This window comes from Mchenga conophoros, linkage group LG14 (assembly GCF_057382185.1).
Source record: "Mchenga conophoros isolate Kocher_MC1m ecotype Shallow Benthic linkage group LG14, M_conophoros_male_GT1.1, whole genome shotgun sequence".
Lineage (NCBI taxonomy): Eukaryota > Metazoa > Chordata > Actinopteri > Cichliformes > Cichlidae > Mchenga > Mchenga conophoros.
Genome location: NC_140539.1, coordinates 20,585,668 through 20,597,986, shown reverse-complemented (window position 1 = coordinate 20,597,986; position 12,319 = coordinate 20,585,668). Strand labels below are relative to the sequence as shown.

The 12,319-nt window shown below is 43.7% G+C and overlaps 1 protein-coding gene across 1 annotated transcript in view; it reads left to right on the top strand.

Moving 5' to 3' along the window:
• Positions 1 to 1,509: 1,509 nt before the first annotated feature.
• Positions 1,510 to 12,319, top strand: part of LOC146559641 (cGMP-inhibited 3',5'-cyclic phosphodiesterase 3A-like) — a 72,326-nt gene continuing 61,516 nt past the window's right edge. Inside the window, exon 1 of the mRNA XM_085243285.1 lies at positions 1,510 to 2,521. Within this exon, the coding sequence (XP_085099411.1) occupies positions 1,616 to 2,521 (906 nt within the window). The 5' untranslated portion in view covers positions 1,510 to 1,615. The remainder of the gene's footprint in view (positions 2,522 to 12,319) is intronic.

The following is a 12,319-nucleotide window of genomic DNA, read 5'->3' as shown; positions in this document are numbered from 1 at the left end:
CACATCTCAGTTTTTATTCGTTTTCTTTGACATGGTTGCGAGTTGGAGACTAGTGCGTGTTAAACAAAATGAGTGTACGTGGTGATTTCCTTTGACCAGTTCAGTTTAGCTGTAATGCTGACGGCCGCTGTGGAACACAATCAACCAGAATAAACAGCCGGAGTCAAACTTAACAATCTAATCTCTTGTTCTGACATACTAACCAGCTTAAATACCGATGAACAATTTGTGCTGGAAAAATTTTCCCAGCACACTGCGATAGGATGACTAAAACCCAAGATTTATACCCTGATTGCACTTGACTGATTGCACCGACCCATGTTGTGTAACACCAGTGTCAGTGGAAATAACGTACCAAAGTTACAGCACAAACTACCAATGTGGGGAAGGATAGGCCTCATATTTACCTGATGCATTTACACACAAAACAAACTGCACCCAGTTTATTAATTGTCTGCTTATGACTTCTTTGTCTTTCGGTAACATCTGTACTGCTTTACATCTTAAAGAACCCCAGTTTGCCAGTGTTGTTGTTGTAGTATTTTTACAGAAAGATATGTGAGAATTACAATAGCATTATGCAGATGCAGTCTCCTTCTAAATCCTCTCACAAAATGTAGGCCAAACAGGTGAAGGCCGCTAACTTGCCCTGTCCCGGTCTGCCACACAGGAGGCACAGGATGATGTGATTTAGGATTTTAATCCGGAAAAAAAAAGAAAGAAAAAAAAAACATGGGTCGCAAGATTACTAACAGAGGAAAGCATTTTCTCTTTTTTTGGACTGTGCTTTTCATTTCACTGCGTGTTTTTAGAGGTACACAGTGCGCACAGCAATGAAAGCGAAGGTAAATAAATAATTAAGTCATGAAAGATTGAAAGCTTGATGAATGATATTGTTTAAAGCTGCATGGTACCAGTGTGCATAGCACGACATCCACGTTTTGGTGTTCTGTCATATTTACAGTGCACAAGACTTCTAAAATGTATAACAGGATTGTTATAGTCAATTCTCGTAATGACCCGCTCCATCTTCCCGAACAAGCCAGGAAATCTTCGTATAAACATGGCATCCATCCACTGCGAACTGAGTCACATCCAGGGCGAGACCGCAGCCTGCAGAATGAACAGCAGAAACACACGGAGGAGGGGAAGAGCCAAAACGTGATGGAGGAATCACCGGAGCGGCAAAAAAAAAAAAAAAGGAAAAAGGGGGGATAATTTCTAGTGGGAGGGGAGAGAGAGAGAGACGAGGAGAGGTTGAGGGAAAGGAGAGAGAAAAAACATGTAGAGGAGTTGGGGTAGTGGCCTAGATGTGTGAAACGCCAGGGGTTGCCTTTTTTTCTTTCTTTTTTTGGTTCACTGCTTGACTAACACAGTCAACCCAATAGTGGAACAAATATAACAGGGACGTCCTGAAGCACCAAACTAAATGAAAAGTTGTGTAGACCTCTCAGTTTTGCGCTTTTTAAATAATATGCAAACTTTAGAGTTGGGGTAGTCCTGAGTTTTGGTGCACAGAAATACAATAAAATAAAGAGTTCTTGGTGGTATGTGCAAACTAAAACACCCACACAGGGACTAAATCTATCTCTTTTATGCCGCTTGACTGATAACGATGGCCTTGGAGGCAGACGGAGGTTCATCAAGGAGCGCTCCTGAAAAATATCCCCGGGCGGCGTTGGAGCGCAACGGCTACGTGAAGACATGTGTCACCCCGCTGTTCCAGGACGCAGGGTGCCAGTCGTCGTGGCTCAGACTCGCCGTGACATGGACTTGCCGAGGAGTGTCGTCTGCGGTCTGCGTTGCCTCCATCTCCGTTACTCTCGCTCTGCTGCTCAGATTGGTCGACTGGGATGCAGGCAGCAGGACCAACGGAAATAGCAGCGGCTCCGACCCTCGTCTTCATTTCGCGGCGGGCTGCGCTATCGAGCTGCTTTTGAGCGTGTGTTACTGCGTCTCCCCCGCTTTTACACTCGTATGTGCCTTCTTCTGGGTAGGGCTGTATCTGATTCGCTGCGGAGTACTCATCCGCACCGCGCTGTTTCTGTTAGCGGTGTGCCACTTGGGCGAAGCCGCGGCGCATTCCCTCCTGTGCGGCGCCGAGGAGCAGCTGCTGTCCTTCTCCGCAACCCTGGTAGTCCTCGGCTGCCTAGGCAGCGGGGCTCTGCTGGTCGTCCGGCTGGGTCAGGGAGTGTCCATCCTCGTCTTCATTAGCGTCATCAGGACCGTCTCACTTGTCTCCCTGAGTCGAGTCCGGGCCAGTTGGAGACCCTACCTGGCCTACCTGCTGGGGCTGCTGGGGGTTTTGCTTGCGAGGTATGCTGACCGGCTCTTGCCGGCCTCAGGGACCAGCGGGACGGGGTGCTGTGGCTCTGTGACCGGGGCGAAGGAGGAGGACATCCCTGTCTTCAAAAGGAGACGGAGGTCCAGCTCCATAGCGGCCTCGGAAATGATGGCTCACAGTCAGAGCAACAGCAAGTCCCACCGCAGGACTTCGCTGCCTTGCATTCCGCGGGACCAGGTAAGATGTAACTTTGGACCGGACCTTACTGGCTGTTTTGTTACTGATTTGCTTAGGAACTTTCAACCACTGGCATGTAATGCTTTCGAGTCCCCCTCTTTCTCTGATGGCATGTGTGAGAGCTTTACATGCATTTTTTTTAAACATTGGGCCAAAACGGAATAGGCCGAAGACACTATAATAACACTTGTTTTGATGACCTGTTTGCTCCATGCAGGGCCACATCTGTGTTTTCCCAAGATGCTTGTTAATGTAGTATTTTGGTGCTTTGGTCTTTTGAATTTCACGATCCTGTACATCCCTTTAAACACCGATGTTTACCTTGAGCCTACTCTGACGTTGTTCATTTGGTCATCATAGTTGTGCTGTGCTCTGTTTGGGGCTGCTGATAAGGAAATGGATGGTGTATTTATCACGCCAAGTTACCGCGTGCCTGTGTGTGTGTGTCTGTATTCGCGTGCATAGGTGTGAAGTCACATGTAAATATTTTTGCAAGCCTCTGCTTCTCCAGCTTGCAGGCCCGTGGTGCCGTGTCAGACTTTTTACACATATTATCTTTATGGCAGCATAAGGGATTGTGAATAATGGCTCACAGCTTGTGATTATATATATATATATATATATATATACTAAAACCGGGAAATTTAAATAAAACATACATACAAAATAATGTGACTTAATGTGATTAAAACTTAATGTGACTTAAAAAATACATGTTAAGTAATGTTAAGTTTTTAATATATCACAGATGGTGCCTTCTTCTTAGAACAGTGCTCCAACCTCCAAACATCCATCCCTTCACACTCATGGATGCTACCTTGTTTGAATGTTCTTCGCCCGTCTTTGCCCCCCTCCTTCTTTTTGGTTCTTATGTCCTACACCGGCAAGCTGAGATAAAATGAATGTTATATGAAGCCACTTATTTTCAACTGAAAGTGTCACCACATGGTGCATAGTAATAGGGAGGCATGCTGGTGTTTTCACAGTGGGGATTCGGTGATCATCCCGAGTGGGTGAGCTTGTGTCACAGTCACCCATGTATGGCTTAGCTACAGAAGCAGCATAATCCTGATTACGCTGCTCTTTTTCTTCAACTTTACCCTGATCTCATTTGTAGATTTTGAGAATAGAGAGAGAAAGGAAACATGGCAGAGAAAGAAAAGCTTAACAGTAGCAGTTAAATGGCTTGGTTTATGGTGTAATCACAGTGGATGATGGTGCTTTCTGTACGTCCACACAAAAACGTTGGTACTTTGTACACACTTTGTAGCTTTCTATTATTTATATTTGTCCTGTGGAAGAGGGAGCGTACCTCATATTGCTTTCTGGAGAAAAATATACAGGTGCTGTTTTCTGTGATTTTACTGAGACTGTTTGATGTTTTTAAGGAGAATCAAAACATTCATTAATGCCCTGTTAAAAAGAACGTTTCCTTCCTGACTTTTGCATTATAAAACATTATTATAATTAGCTATATATCCATGTTAGACTGAATTGCCATAGATACATTTTGTCTCACAGAAGCCTAAAATTTGTGTTTACCTGAGATGAACTCAGTGTGGGTGATGGTGAGCCACCAAGTGCCCCAAAATAGCAAAGGGAATACACCTTTCACAGTTTACTAATCTGGACTCACCCACATTGTCCCAACACACAAGTTTCATTCTCTCACGTCAAGCTGTTCCCACATCAGCTGTCTGACTCGTGATGCTGGGATGTTCACTGCTAATTGGTATCTAGGGAACAGTGAGTTAGTGGACTATCTGTACTATTAGAAGAGCTCCATTACCCATTCTGGTCACCATGTTTGGAACAGGAATAGTGACAAATTGAATTCTGAGAGTTAAAAAAAAAAACAATGAAAATTTTTTTAACTGACCAGATGCTGAGGACAGCGCGTCCTCTTTTAACCTTTTCCCACTGGGTGTAATCTGTAGGACCGACGCACGGACACAGATGTACGCCACAAAAAGAGAAAGAAATTCAAAGCAATTGGATTGCTCTTAAACCTCTTAAACTTCCACCAGGTCACCGGAGGGCCACCTGGGGTTAGCACTGGTTTTTGTTTTAGCCACACACATTACATAGGTAAATTTCCAGAAGCAAAATGAGGTTATATTAAAAATCAAGCACATTTTTGAGGTTGCGGCCTTTATCTCAGAGCCTCTCTTTGACACAGATGCTCACAGTTTATCCATACTGTAGAAAATGAAGCTCTCCAGAGTGCAGTTGTACCTGAGAGAAGCGGGCGTTTTCATCAAGCGTTGGTTGTGCAGTATTTATGAAGCAGGCTGGTGCAGCCTGCCAAGCCAGAGGCAAGACAGGCACTCTGCTGAACAGGAAGCTGGGAAATAGCATTGGCTCAGCTCCATGGCTTTATTTCAGTATTTTTTTTTCTCTAAAGTGAATGGGATTAATTCTCCTGCTGATGCACCACTACGTTAAAGCCTGTTGGTTTCTGCTGTCCATACAAAGGAGTTTATAATATTTGATGATTTTAACATCCATTATGATCCTTCTGGATCAGCTCCACACAGAGGCCTTGTGTTTTGACAGGAGTTGTTTGTCTTTTAGCCAGGGTCTCAGTGGGATGGGGGATTTTGGGGAATAGTATTTTGTTTGTTGGGTTGCATGCAGCTGACAAACACTTGCTGTGTGCAACATGACAACAACCATAAGTATGTCGATAAGCAGCGTAATATTTACATTTATTTTATTTATTTTTTTATGGCGGTGTTTGCTTTTTCAGTTGCATAGCAGCAATATGGGTTTACTGAAATATTTGCACATTGTTTCACCCGAGGCTAATTTCACTACTTTATATCACGATTAAGGTTGCTCTCTTGTTCAAATCATTTTCATAATCTCTTCACCATATAAAGTATCTGTGTCAAACAGGAGGGGAAAGGCGGGAGAGAGACAGATTCTAAAGCAGAAACATGTGCTCTGAAATCTATTTGAGGGAAGGCCCACATTCTCTCACTGACGCACATACATTTCCAGGGAGACACAACCAGCTCCAGTCGCCAGAGCGCTCTTACTCTGAATGGCATCCAGTCTTAACATACAGTATTTTTTCTTTTATAGGATAATGATGGAGAGTTTTTAAAATCATTTAAAATGCATAGATAATACAGCAAGTTTTTATCTTCTCAATAATTGCCAGTAAAAGCACAGATGACTGTACAATATCAGAAACTGTGTTAAAGCTTTGCAGTGCAAATATAATAGGATTATGGTTCAGTGAACCTTGTTATTAGGACAAATAAACCGTATACAAACTGAGACGCTATAAAAAACACGAGTTGTGGGCTTGTTGGTTTGAGTATACCTCATGTTTTGTTATTTATTGTTGTTGCAGATGTCACCTGTAAACAGCAACTGTATTTATAGAAATAGCCACTTCCATAATAATTAGACAATTCCCTGATGTCAGTGTAGCTGTTTAATATGGTTAGCTGAGCTTCCCTGCCATTTTCACGTGTGTTCATTTTCCTATATGTATATTTACTGCAAACTGGAAACAGAGAAGCTTCACCTTCAGTGTAGAATTTGTGCCTTACCACCAAAACCAACATGTTTCAAAAGTTGCAACTTTTACTTTGAAGGGGAACGGATGCTGTTTCCGGGTTGCATCTCACTGGTGCTCTATGATAAGTTAGTGAGTGTTTACAGACGAATTGGAGTCTTCCATGAAAACTGAAGGTGGCCGTGCTAATCTGCTGGTCTCCAAAGAAATCACAAGGAGGTTTTTAGTGCAGCGCCCTCTGTGGGACCAGCAAGCTAAGCCGTCGGGGAATGCATGTATTTCTCTAAGGACTGGCAGTTATCAGGGCAACATTGATCGGTCTTTAGGCCTGCATGACCTGAGAGTTGCAATTCTCCAATCAGCCTGGGCCATTAGATAATAAGGCTGTGCAAGGTTGTGTATGTCATTGATTTATCTCACAGTACACCTGAAAAAATGTTGGACTTACTGTGCTGTGTATAGTAGATGAAAAGATTATGAAAACATATAGCACTGTGGAAAAGTCTTGGGCCACTCTCCATTTCTTTATTCTTTGTTAGGAAAATGGGAAAAAGGTGCGGCAGTTTATTGAACATTGTGCAAAAATACATGGAAATACAGTGTATGAGGTAAAAAGAGTTTAAAATTCTAAAATTTGGTATGACCACCTTTATTCTTCAGGACAGCCTGAAATCTCTTAGGCACGGTTTCTTGTAATTTCTTTAAGTGATCTTCAGGAATAATTCTCCAGGTGTCTTGAAGGACATTTAAAGCTCTTCTTTGGATGGTGACTGCCTTTTTGTTCTGTCTTCTGTCAGTCATCCTACACTGCTTCAGTAATGTTGAGGTCTCTGGGGATGCCAGTGCAGGACTGATAATATTCCACTGTGTCTTTTCTATCCAGGTATGGTTTTACTGCACTGACAGTATGTTTGGAATTATTGTCATGCTGAAAAATTAAGCTATTGCCATTCCAATACTTCCCAGATGGTACTGGAAAATCTGACCATATGTTTCTATCTCCATAATTTGGAGGGATTCTCAGTTCCAATTTCAAATTTATTGAAATTGAGGTTAAGTGGCTTCATGAAATCCTCTCAACATAATCAGGTACTGACCATGTTGGACTGAAAATGAGTGAAAAGGAAGTCAATCTCCTGGAGAACTATTGCTCGAGACCACTTTAAATTTTACAGAAATGTCTGACTCAGTGCATGCAAACTATAAAATAATGAGGGCTGGCTCAAGACTTTCACACATTACTATAACTATACATTAAAAAAAAAAAATTTTTTTTGCTATACCTGAGCAGCTCTACAGTGTTTTCTACTAGATTATAGTAACATTTAAACAGCAGTAATTTAAGTACCTCAAAGAAAAAAACCCCAAAAGGTTATATTTGTGCATAAAGTGAAAAAGTGTGAGCAGGAAACTTAACAGTCTTGATTAGATATTACTGTTTATATATCACTACATTTCAGTTATAAACATATATACTCCTTTACTATTAAAAAGACACACTGAAAAACAGGGAAGGTAGTCATAGTGATAAAACAGTGAAAACAGACTTCCTGAAGAAAAGTGATTGAAAGAGTTGAATCAGGACAGGGTGTATCTATCCATGGGTAGCACCGAGACATGGGTGAATATGTGTGCGTGCGTGCGTGCGTGCGTGCGTGTGTGTGCGTGACAAAGAGCTTTAAAAAGCTGGGGGTGGGGGGTAGCTGGAGTTAATGTGGGGTATAAGAGGAGTGTTGAAAGATTTGCAGTTTACAGCGAGGCAAAACGTGGGAGTGAGAGGAGATTCTCTGCCAAGCTCCGCTTAAGTGTTGATTGTAAAAGGACAACTATCTGATCCTCGTGTTCAACCTCTTTGCTTCTGTTCTAAACACACCTTTGCTCTGAACGCTCACATGGACTCACACACAGCTGAGGCAAGTTCGTACTGACTGCTTATAGTTTGCCTGGCAGTTATTGCGTATGTGTTTTTAATGTGTTTGTGCATATGTAAGGTGAAGATGGCCCAGTGCCACATGCCTCCAGGGAGAGGGAGAGAGAACACAGGGCAGGGGGAAAAGAGCAAGAGCAAAAGAAAGTGTGTGCAATAGAGTGGCCTCCGCAGCTTGCTCTTTAAAAGCAACAGCAAATAATTTTAACCTTTTCTGGTCATTTCTGTATACTGTACACGCGCTTACACACACACGCACATACAGTGGGTTCCCTGCTGGCTGTCCAGATGAGGTTTGGTGGCGCTGGACAAGGATTGCCTTGTTACTCGATTCAATGGTGTGTTTTAGCTCCAAAATATGTTTGGTGAGAGGTGAGGAGGGGTGAGGGGAGGGTGGTTGGCCTGGGCAGGGGGCAACATTGACAAGCAGACTCTAGACCTGTCCATACATCTGTCTGCAGGTATGTCTGCTTCTCTCTTCCCCTACAGTAAACACTCTTACACACTTTACTTTCATGACATTTGTCAGTTTAAGCCTTCACGAAAAACCCAACACGCCACCTCACACATCACACATTTAAGTGTTCTTTGTTGTTCAGCTTTCCCTTTACTCTGTGGACGCAGAGCATGGGCAGTTTGGATCAGCGAGGACATAAGCAGAGGTACATTTTTAAAACTGTATTTATGCAGGAATTGCTGGCATCTGTGCATCTCTTTCATTGCTGTGCCCTGGGTTTACAGACTTAGTTAACACCTACTGACGTACCTGGGAGCTACACAGCAGCACAAGCAGTGTTGGAGTACTGGTGACCCAACTAGCTTAAAGAATGCCCTTCTCCTTAATGTTTTCAGAATTATCTGGAAATACGAGGGATTTACCTTTTCAACAACCGGCATCAGATCATCCTGGCATCTCCAAAACCTGTTAAAAATATACTGTGGGTTCAGGGTGATTCTTGAGCTTGCAAAGTGATGTAAAAAATATTTCTAAAGTTTTGATGAAAAAAAACAACAACGATTTTTCAGTGGCAACATTTCCTGCAAAAAAATGCATTTACATATTAAAACTGGACCATTAACATCTTAACGGCTAAAGTCAGTCTAATTATTGTTGTATGTATTTAAATTGTTAGCTTTTTTATTTTAGCTAAAAAAATTATGGGAAAATATGTTTCATCATTTAAAGTATTTAAATGTTTAAATAGAATATTATTTAAATAGTATTCACAATATCTATATGTTGTTGAGTGCATGTTCAAATACAGGTGTGTGTGTCTGCGTAAGACTGTATGCGTGTCCTTCGTCGTGGTTTATGCTTGGTCAACAGTCTGCCAACACTGTGTTTATCTTGGACGCCTCCAGCCTGTCTGTGGATTACCCAATCAGATAATCAAGGATATAATTGCATCACATGCATCTGGGAGTGTTTTTCCCTTCCATTATCCCTCATAATGCACACATACACGTCTCGCTCACGCACACATACACGCTGCAGACACACGCGGCAGGTTTCATCTAGGCATAAGAATGCAAAGCTGTCTTTACCTGCTGTATTCTGTTTTGACAGAAGAGCATCACTGACTGCTAAAGTGCTTTGAAGAGAGATACTCTGGCATACCTGCTCTTTCAGAAATGGGTCTGAAGTTATTATAATGATGGGGAAGTGGACATGAAACAATGCATGAGAGACTACCATGATATTTTGCTTCTGATGTTTAAAATAACTCACGGGTTTATTTTAGTTTGTAATGAGTCCTTTTTCCCCCTTCTTTTTTAACCCTAACCCTAACCCCACAAATTATCATCACTCACAGATCAGTGCTGTCGCTCTCTATACACAGTTCGCGCGATTGCAAAGTGAAAGCAAAAAAACAAGCGCAAATTCAAACGCGATTGCAATATGTCACATATTGACAGTGGCTCACCGATGCCAATGACATAATTACCCAGCTACATTTCTGAAAGAATGCAAAAGCATTGACATATATTTTTCCGTCCTACGATAGCCCGACGGGCAGGGCAGAGATAGATTTTGGTAGCCCGACTGAAAAAAATCGCTAGCCCCGGGACGTCGGGCTAGCGATATTGCGAGCCCTTTATCTGATCGAGGAATCACTCATCTTTGGAAAAGAGAGTTTATTACAGAGAAATGTCTCTTTCCAAAATAAAAGCTATACTATCCGCTTCTTCTGGGCTATATTCTCAGCAGCATATTAAACATATAAGGAGAATCCTGTGCTAACAGCTGTCTAAATGACTCGGCTAAAGTTAGTAGCATGCTTGTTGTTTTTGTCTTTGCACTAGGATGATGTCGGCGTAAATGTGCAGTCATATTCGTTGTGTTCCCACTAGTGCTTTCAGGTTAATCTCGTTGAAATGACCTTAACGCCACAACACGGCAAATCTCCGTTAACGAGCTACGCTGATCGCCCCGTGCATGGGGCTAGACGGCCAACACGTTAACGAGCTAACTGCTCGTTAACACACTAGTTCCCACCCATGTAATTGAGCATTGCATGGCACATCCAACATACTGTTTTACTTTAGTCCATGACGCGCTTACCTTCAGGGTCATACGTCACATGAAAACCAAAATAATTCCAAACGCCAGATCTGAATGAGGGTGGGGGAGGGCCATGTTGCAAGGGGAGCTTAACTTCTGTCTCGCTAGCTTGCCCTGCGCTCTTCCTTCTGACGATGCTGTCTGTGTTGAACGCTCAGTGAATCTGCATTCGACTACTCCGCCTAGGCTGCACTGTCGAGCCTAGGCGGAGTAGTCGAACGCAGATTCACTGAGCGCTCAACACAGACAGCATCGTCAGAAGGAAAGTTGATAAAATAAATTACAAATTTTGTATTGTTCGATACATATGCGTACCGAACCGAAAGCACTGTATCGAACGGTTCAATATCGATACGAATATCGTTGCACCCCTAATATATGTATATATATGTATATATAATAGCAGCTGGATAGCGTAGTGGTTAGACTACATGCCTTTGGAACAGAGGATCGCAAGTTCGATTCCTGCCTGGGGCGTCTGTATCCAGTAAGGGTCCTAAGGCTAGACCCCCTATGCTAAGCGAGCCTACCGCAGACATGAGCGAGACAAATAAACATGAAGGCATGCCGGCTCGGACGTCGCCCGGATCAACAAGAAGGCATCGGTGGGCAAGAGACGAAAACAGGGCGTTGTTGGAATGCTACTACGCAAGTAACCCCGGCGGAAGGGGCTACATGAATAGGATGAGGGACCTATGGATTCTTCGATACCCAACATCCACAATGACGGCGAAACAACTAGTAGCTCAGTGTTCCAACATTCGAAAGAAGGGACTGCTCTCACAGCTAGAGATTGACGAGGTACAACACAAATGCTACGGCAAGGAGGAGTCAGGACGCCAGGTCAGGGGGGCGATATCATCACCCCCACCCGAGATTGGGTACATAGCCCCAAAGTGCGATAGGAGAAGGATCGTTGAGTGCGAGAGGAACTGACCTGAAAAATAGGATCATGGCCAAGCTTGGAACCTGGATCCCCCGTAGCCGGTTACCAAGATTACGTGAAGTACCCTCAGACGGTCTGCTAGATGATGTTAATGCAGCACTACGGGCAATACCTACAACCACAATTACCGACACTAACAAGCTGATCTACAATACGGCAGTAGTAGCTTGGCCACAAGTTGAACAGCGACAAGGGGCAGTACCCTCCATGGAGAAGGAGGCTAGAGGGCAAGATCAAAGTAGCACGGAGGGAGGTTAGCCAACTAACGGAGTTGCAGAAAGGTGCGACAAATAAGGTGCCTAAGAAATACAGCAAGCTGTCCATACCTGAGGCCTTGGAAACTGCCAAGCAAAGACTCACAGCCTTGGCCAGCCGCTTGAGGAGGTACACCAGAGAAATAGAAGGCAGGAGAATAAACCAGCTGTTCTCCACAGAACCAGCAAAGGTGTACTCTCAGTGGCAAGGGAACAATAAGAGAACAGCACCACCAAGGCTGGAGACGGAGCAATACTGGAAGAGCATATGGGAGAAGGATGCAATGCTCAGTGGCTAGAGGATCTGAGGGCAGACCACAGCGACCTCCCTGAACAGGGTCCAGTAACCATCACAGTGGCAGATATCCAAGAAAGGGTCTCCAGTATGAAGAGTTGGACAGCACCAGGGCCCGACATGGTTCACGCCTACTGGCTGAAGAAGCTGACTGCACTCCACGAGCGTCTGGCAGCACAAATGAACCAGCTGCTAGTTAACGAGAGACACCCGGAATGGCTAACTGAAGGCCGGACGGTCCTGATCCCCAAGGACCCCAAGAAGGGACCGGTCCCCTCCAACTA